This window comes from Colletotrichum phormii, assembly GCF_030913505.1.
Source record: "Colletotrichum phormii strain CBS 102054 chromosome Unknown BDP81scaffold_6, whole genome shotgun sequence".
Taxonomy (NCBI): Eukaryota; Fungi; Ascomycota; class Sordariomycetes; order Glomerellales; family Glomerellaceae; genus Colletotrichum; species Colletotrichum phormii.
The window spans coordinates 20,537-40,291 of NW_026851448.1; the positions used below are offsets into that span (position 1 = coordinate 20,537).

The window sequence follows — 19,755 nt, forward strand, 5'->3', positions numbered from 1 at the left end:
GTTGTCGAACTGAGACGGGATTGAAGTTTCCGGTTGCGTATGTGAAAGTGTAGTTCTGAGAGTTTGAAATCAAGAACCAGAATGAAAATTATGAGACTATCTTCTGATCGCAAGATACTGGTATTTAAGCTTGACAATATTGTTCATCTCCATCTCAGCCATTTTCAAAAGCAATAGTGTCATGGCCCGCATTGCGTGAATCGAGCGTCACTATCGCGGCACATGTCGTGTGTCTACAGTGACGTCAACTAATGGGTCAAAATGTGGAAATTGCGGGAGCAACCATCGCCCAGCAGTGCCCAAGTTGCCAATCATCACAGGTCGGGCGAGTTTCACCGACGAGGTTGCGGGTCACGTCCTGATCGCACCGGAGCAGAGTCTCCTAAGCTCCAGCAAAGTTATGAGACAGGCAAAAGCCGCATGAAGAATGATGCATGACTTCATTATGCACGATAGTCAAGCAATACGAAGCTATGGTGTCACTCTTCCTGAAGCTATTACCGGGAAGTATTCTCACGCGCTGGACCGATAAGGAGGCTTATGCCCAAAGCTTATCGCTACTGCTCTTCTCTGTAGTTCCCACCGACAACTACCTTGACTCGACAGCTGTCGTGGTTGAGACACGGCGAAGAGAGGATGAGCAGTCGGAACTATCCGATTCCGGAGTAATGGAGAATCTGCCACAAGCAAGAGATCAAAGACAAGGTACGTTACGGTTTAACGGCCTTTTCAATTGATTAGCCTGGGCTTTCTCAACTCTAGGCATATGGGCGAATAGATCCCGCGGAAATCCTTAGATGTGGCTGTCCGAGGAAACCTCGTCAAGTACGTCCGATTATACAAAGTAGATGGTGTTCTTTTCTATGCACGCTTGCTGATGCAGGTTTCCAGATGAGACTCTAATATAACGCCCCGGAAAAGTGTGATGTAAACGGTAACGAGAAGAAAAAGGAAAGAGAGACAAGATGAACGTCTGGCGGATGTGCCCTTATTATCTGTAATCCTCAATGATCATATCCAGCACCGCGCTGCCATGGACTGTGCATATTGGGTTAGCAAAGGTCGGGCCAAAATCTGTTGGAACTAAGGACAACTCACCTATTGTTGTTTTGGGATCGAAACTCATGGATACTGCGCGCAGATCCGTTCCCAAACGGACTCGGCGGCGGGAAATCGCTCGCCGGTGACCGCGGCGGGGCCGGACTTTGAGATCGCAATGAGCGGTCGGCGGGGAACATGGGTACCGACGGGCTCACGGCAGGCCTGGAGCCCGGCGAGGGCAGATATGACATTTCGTGGGTATCCCCGCGGCTGTTGAGATTCGACGTCGACACGTGCAGGCTCATGCCGCTCTCGGTAGCCTTCTCCTCGCCGTAGCGCAGCGACTCGCGGCGATACGGGTTCACCTTGTCGTCTTCGTCGAGGTCGAGGAGCGACTTGCCCTCGGTGCGGTCGCCCTTTGCGAGGATGGAGGGGTCGTTGAGCTGCGTGGGGCCCGTACCGGTCGGTTGGTCCTTCACGCGCCAGAAGACGAGGACGCTGGAGATGAGGACCATGAGGAGAAGGACAAAGGCGAAGATGACGTTTACGACGAAGAGGACTACGCCGACGGCGCCGACGACGATGCCGGGGGTGTCGAAGACGTTTGTGAAGATGAGGAGGAAGACGGAGTTGATGAAGTTGATGGCGTAGATGGAGATGTTGAACGAGTTTGTGCTCTTGTCCATGAAGGGCTTGAGGACGCTGACGGCGATCAGAGCGGCGGCTTCGATGACGATGAGGGCGATGGCCTGGGCGACGCCGGCCTTTTGACCAAACGCAATGACGGCGGACTTCAGGAAGATGTAGGCAATGAAGGGGATAATGAAGTAGTACGCAGAGGCGCGGTACTGGACATAGAGAAAGCCCCATTTGTTGATGATCTGAGGGTTAGAGAAGAGAACGTGTGCGGGGTTCTGATGGGTGAGAATAGACTGTTTCGCGATCAGAATCACCTTCCACGAGGCCCAGATGAGCGTAAAGAGGGTGCCGAGGAAGAAGAAGACGGCCAGGACGACGAGGGCGGCCGAGTCGATTTGGGTGAATTCCCACAGGCACAGGACGGCAATCTGCGGGAAACCGATGAGGTTGAGGCGGAACAGGACGCCCTTGAGGGTGGTCTTCCAGTCGCGGCGGAACTCGACGAAACGGTCCTTCTTAGACCATCCCTGCTTCACGGCGATTTCGGTACCATATCGGAACGCTGCGATGATGAGGACGGTGAAGATGATGAAGAAGCAGTAGACCGTGAGACCGGTGAGGAACAGGTTTGTCGATTCGATCTTTGCCCTGAAGGCTACGCGCTGGATGCCGTAAACGATGTAGGAGCCGTTGTCCTGGAGGATGTTTGCACGCTTCGCGAGGGCGTTGAGGCCGCGCTTGACAGGGCCGATGCTGTTGACGATTTCGAGAGAGCGTTTCGAGACCTGCACCGAGATGCCGCTCAATGAATCAAATAGTCGCGCCGCCTCGCCGCCCGTCGAGCGCTGGTACCACGTGCATAGCGTCTGCATCCAGCCCAGTCTGACGACACCCATGGACCACTGAAAGTTCTGAGTCCAGGCCTGCACGATGGGCGGCATATCGACACCCGAGAGACCGACAAATGCCTGGGCCTGGAAGTATCCGAACAGGGAGAGGGCGTTCGCTGCGAGATGTGCGGCGGCATCTGTGTGGCCCATGGCGGAGATGATGCCGGCAGACCCGAGACCGAGGCCGGCGATGACAGCGGTGGCCCATTTGACGCCTACGAGATCGACAGTTTTGCCGTTGGAAAAGTCGGCCTCGACGCAGGCGACGGTCGTGTTCGTATCGGTGAGGTTGACGATGGCGCGGATGGTGGCGTCGAGGTCGGGGATGGTGTAGGCGATGCCGGGCACCTGGTCGAGCTTGTCGCCGATTTCGAACGAGAACTCCATGTCAATCTTGCCGGGCTTCATCGGGCAGAGGCCTTGGAGGTCCATGGTGCACGGATCTATCGTCATCTTGAGGTACTCGTAGCCGTAGATGCGCAGGGCGACGTCGAAGACAGCCTTGCCTTCGACCGAGACGACGGCGGCGATGTTTGCCATGACGGAGCCATTGTTGGCGGAGACGACGACATTGAACAGACTGGCGGAGAAGTCGGATTTCTTTTGGCAGTTGTTGAGGGACGAGGACTGGAGGATGCGGTCGGCGTATGCGGAGGAGGGGAGGAAAGCGGCGAGGAGGGTGTAGATGAGAAAAGGAGCGACTTGGGTGAGCTTCATGATTATTGCTTTAGTTAAGTGATAACGAATGTGTGTTTGTTGTTTCCCGTCAGAGATGTCTGGTCGCAGGCATCGTCAGCTTGCGATTGGAAGCACCCTACGATGACGACGTTTGAAGCTTCAAGCTTTCTTTCTCTTGTGTCCCCTTTGGTATGTGTGTGTGTGTGTGCGAGAGTGTGTCTCTACTCACGATGGTTGGACGCGGTGCAGAATCATCCGATGAGCTCAAAAAGGGTCCAATTAAGGTTCCACGGTTGTCCCCTGAAAGAGTGGAAGGGGGCAACTGGTGGGCAAGGGGGGAAGGGGGGGGGGGGGGGAGAAGAGACGAAGCGAGTGAGAGGATTCTTCCCCTTCGACGTCGAATTGCTCCTCGTTGTCTATACTGGAAATCCGACGTCAATTGTTTAAAGGAAAGACAGAAAACAGCGTTGCATGATCGAAAGAGACTCGGACGGGGGGGACAGGGCACACGGTCGCTCTTCTATGGATAGATTAAACGAGAGAGAGACCCGATAGATTGGCGACGAGAGTCAGAGAGGTACGGAAAAAAAGGGTGGTTTGTTGCCAAGCTTCAATTTCCCGTTCGGTTTGTGCACATCCTCGATCCGTCATTGACATTGCCGCTCCCTTATTCGTGTCCCCTCGTTGCACTTTGTACATAACCGGCATAGCTGGGGAGGCGAAGCAAGCTTGGATGTGGGCCTGAACAGTTCAAGCCAAGCTCGAGCTTTTGCTCGTACGGAAACAATCGACAGACCGAGACTCTGTAGCGGCAGCAGAGTGTCTTTCCGGTCCATGTTCCAGCGCCTCCAATGCCTTCTCCAACGGCGGCAAGAAAAGGAGAGTCAGTCAGAATCCAGGGGCTAGCTGGTGGTTACTTAGTAGTTAGTAGATAGTAGTAGTATGATACTATGTAGAGGAGAAGAGGAGAGAATGCAAAACCACTGGCCAGTAACAGCTTGGCGGCTCTTCCACCTGAAGATGATGTGAGATGGAGTGCCCACGACGACCACGCATCCAATCCCATCACATTCCAGCCGCCGTACCTGCGTATGAGATACGGGGCTCATGGGCCGCCGTGGCACCAAGAACGGCCCAAGCCGGCCGTTCCTGTCCAGCCAATGCCGGTACCTCTCTTCCCCCTTGTCAAGCTGAGGAGGGATGGTACTCTGGGAGGGGGAGCAAACCATGAGTCCGTGACAACTTTGGCAGCCCTGACAGCCCCTCTGGCAGCTCTAGCAGCTCTAGCAGCTCTAGCAGCGTTGGTCCGCGCCGTCCGCGCTCCAATGAAGGGTCGTTTTCGTTTCCTGCACTGCCTCAAATGTGATATTCGGTTGCCTAAAGACTGGCATGATAGCCCACGACTGGGTGACTGATCCTCTCTTCGTCCTTTTTGCGCGCGAACCTGCGGCCCAGAGACGGAAGACCCTCCTGTGAAACGAGACGAGACCCAATTGAATCCACTACGAGTGCCCGGCTTGGACAAATCAGTCTTGGGTTGGGCGACATGCACGGCGGCTATACGAGTATCTTCACTGCTTCCTCTGCCCTATCCCCTTTTATGATCTCACAGATTTACAGCGTGCTGTCAAAGGAAAAGAAGCTCAAGGGGTCTGAATCTGGCAGAAAGTGCGGCCCCGCTCCCAAGCATAACTCTATGCATAGCTCAGGGGTAGCCCCGTGAAAAAAAGAATGCACGGCTGCTATCTGCACAGTAATCAGCATCTAGCAATTCAATACTACCACCACACGGCAATGTCGAGCCGAGATTGGCTCCGGTCTTTGCCCAACCCGACGGGCGAGGCCCACACGAGAAGGGCCGGATTGTGGGCAAAGCCATGGCGATTCAAGGTTGTCTCTATGAAGCCTGCCACAACTAGCTGTACCGGTCGCTGTTAGTGCAGAATAGTGTAACCAACAGACCAGCACTAATGCTGTGATGTTGGTCAAGATCAATGCTAGATCTCAATTTGTCCGAAAATCCACCTGATACTGAGGATAGAGGTCCCTATCAGTATCGATACAATTGGCCAATCTGTCTCGCGAAGTCACTCTGGTTTCCTGTCGCTATATCCACATTACATTACTTGTCTGTACAATGCGAAGAGGCATCCTAGGCCCACGTGATCTCTCAAACCCGCCTAGTCCCGGAACCGAAACTCGGTGATGGGCGCAGCTTTCGAATCGTAGACCCGACGAGACTCCAAAACTCATCCTGAGAAGAGATTATAACATAAAACACCTGAGTTTCCCTTGCCGCAATCTCATACAAGGGGCTGAGGCTGTGAACTTCACAGCCCCAAGAGGAGAGCGATTTTCTGGAGATGAGTAGAGTGCCACGACAATTGGCAGCTTGGCGAGACGTTGGCAGCAACAGCAGGCCTCCTACGGATAATTGAGGAAATTCGCGGAAGCGAGTAGTCTTGCCTTTCCCCCTCTTTCTCTTTTCGTTGTTACCGAACGAGGGAATCGGTCATTGAAATTGGAGAGAATGATATTGAAGCAATCGCTCATATAGAATCCTGGCTGAGGTTGCTAGATCGCCATCTCCAAGCCGGGGTCATGAAGAGCATCATGCAGCCTCTCCTTGCCGCACGTCACTACCCCCAGGCGCACCAAAAACCTCGAACATCAACATGGCACGAATGATTTTGACCACCAAACATTGGTCACTTGCTGTCAAGATCTCTTGAAAGTCATTGAGGTCTGGTCCCAACACCAGGGGGTATTTGATCGCCAAGACTGGGGCAGTCGTCAGCTCTCAAGATTGTCCATCCAGCGGATACCACTGCGCCATGCCCCCGGAAAACTCACAACACCCGACCCCATCAGTATCTCAGGACTGGGAGCTTCAGCCTGACGAGAGGATCGAGGTATCTTGAAATATGAAGTCTAGATTTACTTCATATTGCGTCACTCCATCATGGGAAACACGGCAACGCGCAAGAGCCACAGAAACCCGCCGTCCCCAATTGTTTCGTCGATCAACGCGAATCTCCCTCGCGGGTCACAGTAAATTAGACGGGCACTCTCTCGATCGACCTGTAACCAAGATTGCGAGGCTGTGCTGCTTGTCTCAACCACGATCCACGCGGCAGCGATCATGTCACAGGTCTGGTCAAACAAACATGCAACAATGCCAGAACGTCGGTTTGTGCTAGGAAAAAAGTTCATATGGCAAAGCCGCTTACCTCGTCGGCGTTGATTTCCTAACAGCGTTTGGCTCACTGAGAGAACGCCGTCCCTCATTGACGTCCCATTCCGCAATGATCACGTCGCCATCGGCCCTCGTCAGTTAGATAGAGCCCGACTTATAGTATTCGTAAAGCCGCGTGTGAAGGCAGCGAGCTCACCGTGCCCGCGTCGGCCAGTAGTAGTGCAAACCACCGATGCCGTGCATGCTTCCGATTCGGGCCACCCATGGGCCGTTGATTGGGCTTGATCGGGGGCCGACATCGCCGCTCTGCGCAACTCGCCGTCGCCATGTGCCGAGAACGTGAATGATACTAATTGATCATTCTGAAGTGGGGGAACTTATCCCCCCCACGAGCACTGCCGTTTCCCTTGTTCAAAGCAATGAATTTGACATCGCCATGGGATAACTTCACAAATCAACGCCGCTTAATCTCCGCCCGACTACTCGTTCAATCTAGAGAATAATCAGCCACAACCTCGTATACAACGCCACAGTCACACATCATCCCCGCGAAAAGCACAACGACTCTCGGCCCTCAATGCTGGCGCTGCCGCAAAAAGCGCCTCCGATGCGACTCCTCCGTTCCCGCCTGCCGAAAATGCATCGCCGCAGATACAGAATGCCCAGGCTACGGCGACAAGAGGCCCATCATCTTCCGAGATCCGCTCGTCTTGACGCAGAAGGGCGTCGTCATCCGAGTCCGGGATCGGAAGCCGGAAAGCCACCACGACCGTGACCGGGGAAAGATACGGAGCAGCAGCCCACCGGCGTCCGTTCTTGGCATCGTATACCGATCGCCAAGAACGGCCGGGCCCGTGATGGAGTTGAGGATTGCGGCTGATGCCATGGAATATTGTGGGTAAACGCCATCCCGTATCACACATTCACGTACCGAGTATCCCTAAACCTCACTCGCTCACTCAAACATCATCGCTCACTCAAACATCATCGCTCACTCACTCCAACGAGCTCACTCACTCTGCGATTCTCACCCTCACATCTTCGCTTCAGCATTTTCACTGATAAATCAATCAGTTACTTACTCATCAACAGATAACCACCACGTAGCACCAGACCTAGTCCCCTACTCAACATCAACATCACCATACCAAATCTCCCCCCACCAAATCGCCTCACTCGCCTCCTACCTCCGTAACACATACATCTCCATCGCCGCCCTCCACAGACACATCAGCGGACAACCCTCGTCGTCATCATCATCAAGTATCTTATCAAAGCTCTCAAGCCAGAACAAGACCCTCGCTACCTCCGCATCCCGCCCCTCATTCAGACAAAATGCATCAACATCAGGCGATACATCCGAAGTGTCCAGACTCATGGCGGCAGGCGACTTCAAAAACGTCCACTTCGCATCCCAAGCCGCCGCCTTACAAGCCCTAGGCCAAGAACTCTGCGCATGTCACCAACCCCACGAGAACAGCTCATCGACCACCGCCGAAGATCCGGGGCCCAGTATCCTCCTCGGCATCATGGTGATGCTCTCATCTCAGGTACCTTTCCCACCACATCCCTCTCTCAGTAGCCCCATTACCTCCTCTTCGCCAATTTCCCTTCCTTCCTAATCCTTCTCCTTGTCCTCGCTCTCTAATCGAACTCTTCAACCATTACCAATTTCTAATACCTCTCAAGATCCAATTCTCAGCCTACGCCCCCTGGCAATCCCACATCACCGGCGCATGGAGCATAATCCTCACCCACGGGTCCTTCGCAGCCGTCGCAAAAGCAGACCCAGAATTCTGCCGCCTCCTCCAACAATTCGCAATCTTTGACATCTTCGGCACATCCACCCACGGGGCCATCACCATCAACGAGCCTTCCATCGCCGGCACGATCTTGGCCAGACAGGAATCCTACGAAGCAATATTCCAAGAATCTGATGCCAACACTCGTAACCCTTGGAGGCTGGTGCCCAACGACCTGGCCAAGGTACTCATTCGCATCAATGGGCTACGGGCACGGAGAGCGCTCTACCCAGAGACAGAGAAGCATCTCCCGGGCGAAGGATTGTCCGCCGTGCTAGAGTTTCTGGATACCTCACCGCCAGAGAAATGGGCCGCTGAGATCTCGGCGACTGCAGAGGCCTGGTTGGCGCCGAGAAAACTGAGCGAGGTCCGGGAAACAAAAGACGCCTGGGTAGCACTGATGACAACATATCATGCCGCTACCACTTTGTACGCCATCAACAGTCTCGCAGGCCTCGGAACCACACAAAGACCAAGCACCGTCTGGTCACAGGAAGCCGTATCCCATCTCGCAAGCAGAGATTCAGCAGCATACACCGCACTCATCGCAAGTCTCCGCGTCCTCTTCACCCAAAGAACCCAGCAGCATCACCCGCATGCCAGCAAAACACCATCAAATTCCATCGCAACCAGCGCGGGGCTGTTACACAAATTCGTCATCTGGCCAATGGTCATCGGCGGAATCCAATCCGCCCTCATCTACCACGACGAAGAGACCACAAACTTTATGTGCTCGGGGATGCAAGCGGTCGGTGAAGAACTGGGCACGGTAAGCATGATAGACGGTGCTCGTCTCGTCGAAAAGCTACAGCGGGAGGTAAAGCACGGTCGCAAGTTCTCGTCATGGGACGAGCTGTTTGAGGGGGCACCCTTGTTCTTGATGTGATTGTGCGTCTTCCTCAGACCCAAGTGTCACCCACGGGTCACCCAAGCATCAAATCGCGGGAGCCATTGGGAGCTTGGGACCATACACCCCGCAAAACGGGATTTCGGGGTCTCGCCCCTCCAAGCAACACCGGGTCAGACAGCCAAGCGTCGCCGATGTGTCCGGGACGATCATCCGAATTCTCTGCATGCCCTTGAGTTGCAGTCGTTCGAGCCGCGGCCCATCACTGCCAGTACCACCAAGCATCTGAGACACGGAACGGCATCCAACGTTTGCAATCTCTCACCAAGTTCCTGCGTTCATCAAACATGGTCTTCTGATTTAGTAATCCACGAACATCACAAAATAGGGGCTCTGAGACAATAGTGTTTGAAGTAGTCATATAATCCTTTGGAAATGTACAGGAGAAAAGGTGCGTGCACGACGCCGGTAAGCTGAAGGGTATCTGTCCCGAGCAGCAGTCAAGATTACAAGTCGGTGTAGTGTCCAGACAAGCAAGGACCAGCGCCGGTGCGATTCTCACACAGCGTCTGGTGATGTTGGGAGCAGTAGGTGCAAATATGCATGCGGCATGTCGGCCAGTGCAAACCTCCCAGCAAACAAACAAAAAGAAAGACCAAGAGCAGGCCCCCAATGCTAATGCAAGTGCGCCGCTAAGAGACGTGACGGAAGACGGTCGTAAAGTGCAATATGCCAATTGCTTTTAAGCAAAACCTCGTCGTCGTCGAACCTCGAAGACTCGCCCCGAGGGTAATCATGTTGCTGTCGTGAGATCGCCGCCCTGCTCTATGTATCGTCCATTTCAGAACCTTTTTCTTTGATTTTTTTTCTCTTTGATCGGTTCAAGTAGCGTAGGCCAGACGCTTCTACCGCTGGATCTCGCTGACGCTGACGCGGCTTGACCTCCAGTCGTTGGTGGGAGTCTGCTTTGAGGACCCGAAGCCGGGCATGGAAGCGAAGCGGCTCAATCGCTTCTTGCTGTGCTCGGTCTGTGTTGGGGCGATGGTTGGCGAAGCAGGCTCGGCGTGGTGTAAGGCATTGACTCGTGGTGATGAAGACTCCTTGCTGGTGGTCGTGCCGGCGGACGAGGAGCCCGTGGAAGTGGGAGTTTGGTAGACGTACTCGCCGTCGACGTAGACTGCGTTGGAGACGAAAGTTGAGCGACGGTGACGGCGACGAGTGTAGCGCTGCTCCAGACGGAACAGCTCAATCTTTTGCTGGATACGTTCAAGGATACCGGGAGCCATTGTGAATGATTTTCGAGCGTAGACGGTCGATGTAGGTTTGAAAAGTGTGTTGTACTCGGGTTGTTCGAGAGATTGATCTTGTTGGTCAAAGTTGATGGCGGGACGAGGCAAACTCAATCGACTCAACTTGGGATGAGATGGTTGAGCAAGTACAGATGACGGGACGTGATGTACGGGAGGACAATGTCTGTGAACGGTGGCAGACGCACGTCGTAATGTAGGGGCGCAACAGATCAGACGAGAAGCTTATCGGTCGCGGTAGGAATGGGTGGAATGGAGGTCGCAATCTTGTGACACAGATGTCTCTGGTGGCTCGGATGTGTTGCAATTCCCCCTTTCTGCCGGCTGGCGTTTGCGGTAAGATGTCTGTCGTATTTTGATAACTGATTGGCAGCAGGTGTCTGATAGTGGTGCCGTGATCGGGTGCTTTGGCTCTTGGATTTGTTCTTTTTTCTAATTCGGCACTCTGTGGCTAAGAGTAGCTTGGTGTCTGTGACCTGTATTGGGAGTCGGTGCGGGAGCGAGGGAACGAGAGGTAGTCAAAACGCCGGGCTTCGAGACCTCTTGGGTGGTTTTGGTTTATTAAGGTGAGTTAAGTTGGAACGAGTGGACTGGGTGGGAGTGTGTGTGCGAGTGAGGGAGATGTTGTATCCGGTCTGGAGTGGTTGGGTTGGGTTGGTCGGGATGGATAGAAAAAGATTGGAAGAATGGCGGCGGCGGCTTGGCCCAAGGTGGTAAAGTGAGTTGAAGGAAAGGTACCTTTAGGTCGGGTGTGCGTGAGGTGTGTGCCGTGTGGTGTGGTGGTGGTGGTGGTGGAAAGGGAAGAATGACAAGGTGCAAGGGAAAGGATTGGATGGCCGAGAAGGGAACTGCCAGAGTGGAAGGGCCAAGGGGGGAAAACTGAGGTACTTTGAAAGGAGGGGAAAGAGCGACTCGTGCAGGGAAGGAACCGTCTACGAATCACGGATTCAGCAGATAGGAAAGGTAGGTACAGATACGGTTGCAGCTTCAGGAAGAGAACCTTGATAATACTGTTACGGATGGTTAGAAGGTACGAAGGGTGGAAAGGAAAGAAGGAGAGGAGACGGGAAGGAATGGTGTGGTGTGTGTCAACTTGCAATGGAAGGAGCAGGCGCAGGAAAGCGGCAGGTGGCAGGTGCAGCAAGAGTTCTTTCCTCTGGAGTAATGGAGACTGGATGGAGTGGGGCAAGGTGAGGTGCTCGGGCTTCTCGAACCTGGACGGTACGGACACAGACGGGGTGGATTCCGTGGGAGGGAGCACTGAAGCACTTTAATGAACCAATCCAGAGGAGTTTGCACAATTAACAATTGGAGCCGCTGGTGCAGCACTGGCGCACTGCAGACAGGTGCAGGCGCAGGTCTGGATATGCATATCGAATGTCACCCGAATGCTCGTTCTCAGAATCTCTCAGCCATTGAGAAGCGCTGGAAAGATGGGAAAAGATGGAAAAGCGACGGGTCCCCCGATAGACCGGTTCATGCCTCGTTTCTTCCTTGCCAGTTCCTGCCCATCGTTTCCTCTTCGAACAATAGCGTGGGATCAGTATCCACCCACACGGACCCACTCATCTCTATCCGAACCCACTCTCCACGCAATCACAGCCAACGATATGGCGCCAGCCGGGACGCCTTCCCTGTCCCGCCATGTGCTCTCCTGCCCTTTCCCACTTGCTCTTTCCCAAGCTTCAAAGCCTCCCGGACGTTGCTTCTCTTTCTTGCTGTCTGCTCCGAGTTTCGTTCCTCTTCCGGTGGAGTTGCATGCACTTGCGGCCAGTGTTCCCAACTTTCCCAACTTTGCTCGCGCAATTTGTTGGTTTCTTCAGCTCCGCCTTCGTTTAGTTTTCTCGCCGTTTGTGCCTCGTGTCGACATGGCCGTTTCAATTCGTCTTTATGTCACGTTTTCTTCCTTTTTTCTTCCTCGGCCTCAACCGTCAGCCTCCCAAGACCGGTCCCCAACTAACTGACACGAACCACGCGAAGCAACGGTGGTGGAGGCTTAGAGGACTAACTCCCGAGTCTCCGTCTACTTTCTTTTGGATGGTTCGTCCGTCTCGGCCCGTTGTCGAATAATCCACAGCTGGTCGGAGAACTCCAGAGTCGAGACGGGGCCTTGGATTTCGACACTTGAACGCTGCTCCCAAACGGTGATCCGCTGCGTCGATCCGGCCTGGAATGCTCCACGATGCCGTTGGTGCTGCACCAGATGTTCCGTCCGGGTATTCTGTCCTGTCTCCCGCGCCTTGCTTGCGTGCTTGCTGACTTTACCCACAGTCCAGACTGAAGACAGTCACTGCACACCATCTCAGTATCCTACACTACTTCCCCAACCACGTCTCAGGGTCCCAGGAACGACGAATTCAGATAACGCACCGAACCATCACCAAGTTGTCACCCACAACCGTCGACCATGATACCATCATCCTCGTGTGTGCCCCTCCCGCCCCTCCACCACCCAGTTCCCCTGAACCTTCGCATTCGGCGTTACATCGCTTCATGAGCAATCGGTGGGACCAACATCCAGGGGTTCGTCCGCTTCGATCCCCGCCCTCCGAGTCAATCACCCCGGCGAAAAACTCCCCCTCAAGCGATATTGCATCTGCGCCGTCGGGTCAACCAGTGTCGTCAGTGCACAGGCTTCAGCACGCTCCTTTCTCGATCCCAGTTGACAGGATTCTGGATATCAGCGATGACTTCAAGACAGGCCTGACAGCATACGTCTGTTGCGCTTCCACGTGATTTGAATCTCCTTTGAGGACACTAGGTTTTTCATTGGCTTTACAGCAGGTATGACTGATGATCATAAGCATGGCTTGTTACAGTGCGTATCTCTGCTGCACCTCTTTCGCCAGCCTAAAGCCTCCTGGGTCAAACTAATATCAACCTCATACGGATATACAACCACCGTATCAACCATCATCTGTCTCCATCTCAGCCATCGATGCCTCGCAAAGATCGTCTTCCAGCTCGGGACAGCGCACTCGCAAGCATTCCAATATCTCCACGTACCCCCCAGAACCATCGTTGCCGTCTGCTTCTTGCAAAATATGCTCCAAGGCAGAGAATCCAAAGGGCTCTAAAGGCCGCCGCAACGCCGTGATGTCTACTTCCGGGCAGCCGATCAAGGCTTCCATCGCCTCCATATTCGCGCTCGTCACGGCGTCAACCAGCGGTGTTGACCCGTCATTAGCTGTAACGTCAAGTTCGATTGAGGGCAAGTCTAGGACAGCGTTCAACGTCTCCCGGTCGCCGTGACGAGCAAGAATATGCAACGCTGTCTCGCCGTCTTCGTTTTGCACATTGAGCTGATCCTCAGGTGCTCTAGAGAGGAGAAATCGGAAGAGACAGTGTCGCTTGCGAGACGCCGCAACATGAAGTGCTGTCTGCCGTACCTGGCGATCGACGAGAAAATCGACGCCACGGTACATTGCCAAGAACCTAGCTGTGGCATCATCATCTGCCTTCGCGATAGCGAGATACAACGCAGTGTGCCCGGATTCAGACGTCTTTCGGTTCACGTACTCTTCGTCCTCCTCCTCTCCGTCGTAGTGGGCCTTGAGAATCGCCTCCACCACTTGTACTTGCCCGCGAAGGGCCGCAACGTGTAAGGGCAGCATTCCGTTCCGGTCCCGTGTCTCCTCCGCCGGCCGGATCTCAGGGTGATATCGCAATTCCGCGTAACATGCCTCGCATCCGACTGAGGCCGCGAAGTGGAACAGCGAGAACCGCCTCCTAAAGATCCGGTGCCACGGCTTGGCGCCTCCCGGTTCCAGGAGTCGATGCACGACGTCCGGCCTGCGGTCCAAGATCGCGGCGTGGACTAGGGTGAGCCCTTGGTTGTCCTTGAGGTCCGATCCGGCGTGGTTGGTGAGGAAGGCCAAGTCATCGAGGGACCAGCTGCTGGCTTTCGGCGGGATGAGGGCGAGATCTCGTGCGAGTATGGGGTATTTCGCGCCCTCTTTGACCAGGATATCGTGGGCCCAGATCTTCGCGTATGGCTGCGAGTCTGAGTAGAGATCGCCGGGACCGAAGAGGAGGCACCCGACAACCGCATGCGGGACCAACTTCTCCCATTCTGGGCCGAACCCCTGTTCCACGTAGGACCAGTCGTAGAGTCCAAACTTCTTCAGAAGAAACGGTAGCCTCGAAGAAAGTGTGGTGGACAAGGAGACTATCGCTTTCAACGTAATAGTCTCCGACATGCTTGACCTGGACCGGAACAGCAGGTCGGAGATTTGTTCGCGTATGAGTAGTCGATGGGTTTCTACTGGACCATCTATCATCGGACGCTTCGGCAAATTGCCGTGCAACTCGGTGAGAGCATTCTCAAACAGCATTCTCTCGGCCAGGCACGCGGGTTTGCCGTGTCCGAGTCTCGTCTTGAGCGCGACCGATATTCTATCTTTGAGAAGAGGTAAGCTCTGATGGAGACCCGAGACATAAGGCACGTCGAGCTGTGCCTGGGCGCCAGGTCCATGGCTTTGGCAAGGGGTCTTTTGGAAATCGAGAATATCCAGCAGAGAGGTTCTCTGGTGATGGTGGACCTCATATACGCTGTTTAGAAGCTGGACTGCGGTAAGTATATCCATCCTGCGTCTTACAATTAGCCGAGTCTAACAATCAAACTGACAGCAGCCTTACAGATCTTCGCAGTTCCAAGCACTGCTAGAGCCATCATGACCTTGGCTATGGGATCCATGTCCTTCCGGGATGCGCATCATGTTTTCAGACTCTTCGTCGCCTGGAGCCTGTCTTCGAGTTCTTTTCTTGACTTCTCCAGGTGAGCATTCCAGCCCTTTGGACAGACAGCGGTCGCACTTTTGCGGCCATGTCCGAGGTTGTGGGAGGCACTTGGTAGCACGCTTGTCAGCAGATTCCCAACCGAAGCCCTGGAAGCTCCGTGATACAGGCAGGACCCGAGTTTGTGATCGGAAAGGGAGCGAAGTACTTTCAACTTGTGTTGTCTGCAAAGCTGACACTTTTCGCTATCCAGTTTCCTGGGAGGCTTCTTCCTTTTGTTGGAGTCATCCTGAGAATCTCTCAAATTTGGCGGCGTTTGCAGAAAGGACGAAGGTGCATGAGGCTGTGCAACCGGCGATCCGGTATTGATGCCCGGGTTGGCCGCCATGAAAGCTGTAGAGGAGATCAAAGTTCGAGAGCCCGTGAAGCTCGCGAACAGCTCTAGTCTAGACGAAGGTTGAGTAGTCTGGGAGCACGGGTTGCGCTCCCACTTATTCACGATGATACTCATAAGGCTGTCATCCGGACCGGGGTTGACCATCGCACTTGTAAGTGCGACACAGTCCGTCATGCACGAGAGCGGGACAGCAGTGGGGTTGACGAATAGCATGGCCGTCGCACTTTCGCCGCACTTATCGCACTTATGTCGCACTCCAAATCGGTATGGATGCGTATGATCATCGCACTTTGCTCACCCCATCGCATCCATGCCGGATCCTTGTCAGCCTTTTGTGAGGCTCAACTTTGGACACAAGAATCGAGTGCGGGGTTGATGAAGCGAAACTCTGCCAAGGTAAGGTAAGCTGAGGTTCTGCTATCTCTCGCAAGCCAAGTCATTCTCAGCGTTCTAGACAGAACACACACACGTAGTCTAGAGATATAGCACTTTGCTCATATTTGAAAGCGTGTGAAACGTTGACTTTGCGACTTTGAACTCCTCTCATGTGCCTGTAGATCACAAGATCAACGTCCATTACACCTCCTCGTCCTCATGACTGCGTGTATGCTCCTCAGGAAACGCAGGCTCAGGCCTCGATCCATACGGTATAATCCTCACCATATGTCTCCTCTCACCCTCCCTAAAATCCGGCACGGCACTGTGTGCTACGCTCTTCTGATCCCACACAACAACCGACCCAGCCTCCCACCTCACCCTACAACTAAAATCCAGACTCTTGATATGATTATGCAAAAACCCCAACAGCGCATCCGACTCCTCGGGAAAGAACCCCTCCACCCGCCTCGCAATCGTCGGGTTCACAAACAAACTCGGCTTTCCCGTGACCGGGTGCCGGATCACCAAGGGATGCGTCGTGGAGACGGCCTCGCGGAGGGCGCGCTCTGTGCCCACGCGCGCGACTTCGCCTACGGAGGCGGAGGTGTGGAAGAGGCGGAGGCCGCGGAGGGTGGACCGGTAGGCGGGGGAGAGGGCTTCGTAGGCTGCTGTTAGGGATGTGAAGGCTGTGTCGCCGCCGCCGGAGGCTGGGGTTTCGAGGACCCAGAAGAAGGTTGTTGAGGGGGTGTTTGGGGTGAAGGTTTGGTCTACGTGCCAGAGGTCGTAGGTTGTGCGGGGACCTAGGAGGGTGCGGAGGTTGCCTCTGCCGTCGTGAGTGTGAGTATATCTGTGGGTCTCGTGATCTCTTGATCCTTGGGTGGTGTGTAAGGGGAGGGAAGTGTGTCTTACGCTTTCTCATCGGCGTAGACGACGTGAAACTCTGGACTTGTGCCTTCTGGATATCCCATCGTGGGGTGCTATGACGGGGCATATCAGCGAATGCGCTCAAACTAAACGTGACCTTCCGAATCATACGTTATGCAGAGGCCCATAATGCCTCACAATCTCCTTTTGCCTGTCAAACCCAATATCGGCAAAATCTTGGTCTCTCTAGAAAGACGCGCACGATTAACATACTATCCCTGCATGACCATGGGTTCACCGCAAACACCGGGCGTGACCATCATCAACCCCTCTCTACACGACGGAAAAACTCACAAAGACAAGAACGCCCCTCTCAGCAGCTAATAGCGCGACCTCGTCCAGATCCGCCTTGGAGAGCTGGCTAAGCTGGATGCCCCGGACCTCGGCGCCGACGCGGGGGGTGATATTCTCCACTTTGGCGGCGCCGCCGTCCCGGAAGATGGAGGAGGCGGAGAGGGAGGAGGACTGGGTGGCTTTGGCCCGCGCGCCGGGTTCTTCGGCTTCGAAGAACGGCACGTCGATGGTCGGCTGGAAGCCGTCGGGCCTGGTGGGGAGGTAGGCTGGGTACAATGGTTCGGTCGGCATGGTGGCTGGATTTTGGGGGCGTGCAGGATTGATGGTGGGAGTAGCGAAGCACGCAATCTTTGCCGTAGAGTAACGAACTGTATGCTGTCGCCTGCTGTCGATATATGTACACAGCTTTCTCAACTGTCGACGAGACTCAATTGGGTGTCGCGTCAGTTCTTGTCTTACTCGATCGGCGCCATTCCGACAAACGTGCTTCCAGCTTCCGACCAGCTCAATGTAATAGTCGAATCGTAGACGCAGGAGTCAGGATGTTCTATTACCTCTGCTCTTTCGGCGGGACACCGACGCGTCACGGCATAAGCCGCCGAAATGGCGACATTTTACGTTGTATCCCTGCCCGCCGGCGACGCTTCCCCGGAGCTGGGATGGCCCATGGAACGCTACGATTCGGTAACGAGAAACAGAGTTTTGGCTAACGGTTCATCTGAATTTCTGCAAAAAGGAATTGGCCGTCCCAACTTTTTGTCACTTCTTTCCGTTCCCGTTCCCGTTCTTGTTTTTATTTCATCATGAAAGATGGTGATGTTGCCATTTCATCCTTTGCCCAATATCATTGAAGCATTGTCTTGAGCGTCGGTGTCATCCGACGTCTTGTCGGGATCTGTCCGCTTGAGGGAGTAGTCTTGGTACATGGCGATGGCGAATGTCGATTGAATGATCGAGTTCAAATACGACCCGGAAAGCCGCTGTTGGAAGATCAGCTGCGTTTTGAGCGATCGGTACCTTGGTCAACGAAGCACCACGTTGAGAAACCTCTTTTGATCTTGCAGCTATTCATCGGAGCAACATCACAAGGCATCATCAACAATGGCAAAGACCGAGCCAGAACCGGCCTCAGCGGAAGCCAGTCCCAACCTCACAAAGCCCTCGATCCCATGGCTAGCCAAGATCCATCCCTACTTTGAAGACGCAGAACACGTCCTCGTCCTCAAACTCGACCTCCTCCTCCTATCATGGGCCTTCATCGCCGGCCTCATGAAGGACATGGACCAGTCCGCAACGACAGCAGCCTACGTCTCGGGCATGCAGGAGGCCCTCTCCCTCTACGGCAACGAACTCGTCGAGTTTACGACATACTTCTCCATCGGCTACGCCCTCTTCATCGTCCCCTCTCAACTCATCCAAACCCGCATCCGCCCGTCCCTCTGGTTGCCATTCTGCGAAGTCGTCTGGGGCGCCATCACCCTCGCGACCTTTGCTGCCAAGAACGCCCGCACAGTCTTCGTTCTGCGCTTGTTCCTCGGCGTATTCGAGGCGACTTCGTGGCCGGGCATCGTGAACCTCATCTTCAACTGGTACACCCCCTCCGAACTCGGGAAACGGCTCGCTATCTTTGGGGTGAGTAGCCAGGCCGGCAGCATGTTCCTCGGCATCCTCCAAGCCGCGCTCTACAAGAACCTCAACGGCGCACACGGCCTCGAGGGCTGGCAGTGGCTGTTCGTTGTCTCGGGCATCATGACGATCGTATGGGGTCTCTACGGCTTCCTCGTCATCCCCGACGCTCCCACCACGACCCGCGCCCTCTGGCTCACCGCAGACGAACGCGTCCTCGCCGCATCACGCATGAAGAAGTCCGGGACGACGACCCAGGAAGTCATCAAAGGCAAAGCCCTCTGGTCCCGCGTGCGGAAACTCTTCACCTCGCCCATAACGTACCTCTTCCTCGCCGCATACCTCCAATTCGCCTGGTCTCAGCGCGCGAACTCGTATTTCTTACTCTACCTCAAGGGTCTCAAGGCCGCGGACGGCACGACGGCGCTGTACTCTGTCTACACCGTCAACCTCATCCCGCTCGGCGGCTACGCGATCTCCATCGTGGCTAATGTCTCTCTCAACGCGCTGAGCGATTGGAAGGACTGGCGGTGGCAGGTTGCCGTCGGCGCGGCGCTGCTTCAGCTCGTGGCTACATCTGTGCTGGCAGCCTGGCCTAGTGGAAGGGGGACAATTATGACGTTTTATTTCTTGACGTTTGCGACCGCGGCATGGGGGTATGCCCTCCTCGCATGGCTTGCCATTATCTTGCGTAAGGAGCCTGAGGCGAGATCGGTGATTGTTGGACTCGCGGTGACGCTTGTGTATGTTGGGCATGCTACGATCCCGCTGCGGGCGTGGAGGACGGCGGATTCACCAAGGTATCCTATCGGGTTCCCGCTGGCGGCGGCATTTAGTGTTGGGAGTATCGCTTCTATCCTTGGGATGCTGTGGTATGTGCGGAAGTATCCCGACATTCTTGATTTTGGTCTCAATTGGAAGTCGTTGAAGGAGGCTGGGGAAAGTGTTGCCACGTTGGAGAAGGTGGATGTTCAAAGCGACGATGGACGTGAGAACTAA

The 19,755-nt window shown here is 54.6% G+C and overlaps 6 protein-coding genes across 6 annotated transcripts; 2 read left to right on the forward strand and 4 right to left on the reverse strand.

Annotated features, from left to right (window-relative positions):
- Nucleotides 1–1,004: 1,004 nt before the first annotated feature.
- On the reverse strand, nt 1,005–3,287 carry BDP81DRAFT_392039 (uncharacterized protein; the record flags this gene model as incomplete). Its single annotated transcript, XM_060587649.1, has 2 exons — nt 1,005–1,038; nt 1,099–3,287. The coding sequence occupies 2 exons, from the start codon at nt 3,285–3,287 to the stop codon at nt 1,005–1,007; spliced, it is 2,223 nt and encodes a 740-aa protein (XP_060447191.1).
- Nucleotides 3,288–7,007: 3,720 nt separating this feature from the next.
- On the forward strand, nt 7,008–8,066 carry BDP81DRAFT_315118 (uncharacterized protein; the record flags this gene model as incomplete). The annotated part of the gene is made up of 2 exons (XM_060584060.1): nt 7,008–7,338; nt 7,537–8,066. Coding segments are annotated over 2 exons (861 nt in total), but the record flags the coding sequence as incomplete, so codon positions are not given.
- Nucleotides 8,067–9,998: 1,932 nt separating this feature from the next.
- Nucleotides 9,999–10,379, reverse strand: BDP81DRAFT_447576 (uncharacterized protein; the record flags this gene model as incomplete). Its single annotated transcript, XM_060592198.1, has 1 exon — nt 9,999–10,379. The coding sequence occupies one exon, from the start codon at nt 10,377–10,379 to the stop codon at nt 9,999–10,001; it is 381 nt and encodes a 126-aa protein (XP_060447193.1).
- Nucleotides 10,380–13,835: 3,456 nt separating this feature from the next.
- On the reverse strand, nt 13,836–15,072 carry BDP81DRAFT_447577 (uncharacterized protein; the record flags this gene model as incomplete). The annotated part of the gene is made up of 3 exons (XM_060592199.1): nt 13,836–13,839; nt 13,920–14,962; nt 15,028–15,072. 3 exons carry the CDS (start codon nt 15,070–15,072, stop codon nt 13,836–13,838), a joined length of 1,092 nt encoding a protein of 363 aa, XP_060447194.1.
- An 856-nt stretch (nt 15,073–15,928) lies between these two features.
- BDP81DRAFT_188719 (uncharacterized protein) lies at nt 15,929–17,503 on the reverse strand. The gene is made up of 4 exons (XM_060582379.1): nt 17,131–17,503; nt 16,948–17,022; nt 16,822–16,889; nt 15,929–16,735 (listed from the first exon to the last, which is right to left on the reverse strand). Exons 1-4 carry the CDS (start codon nt 17,419–17,421, stop codon nt 16,111–16,113), a joined length of 1,059 nt encoding a protein of 352 aa, XP_060447195.1. The 5' UTR covers nt 17,422–17,503; the 3' UTR covers nt 15,929–16,110.
- Nucleotides 17,504–18,408: 905 nt separating this feature from the next.
- Nucleotides 18,409–19,755, forward strand: BDP81DRAFT_315004 (major facilitator superfamily domain-containing protein; the record flags this gene model as incomplete). The annotated part of the gene is made up of 1 exon (XM_060584053.1): nt 18,409–19,755. The coding sequence occupies one exon, from the start codon at nt 18,409–18,411 to the stop codon at nt 19,753–19,755; it is 1,347 nt and encodes a 448-aa protein (XP_060447196.1).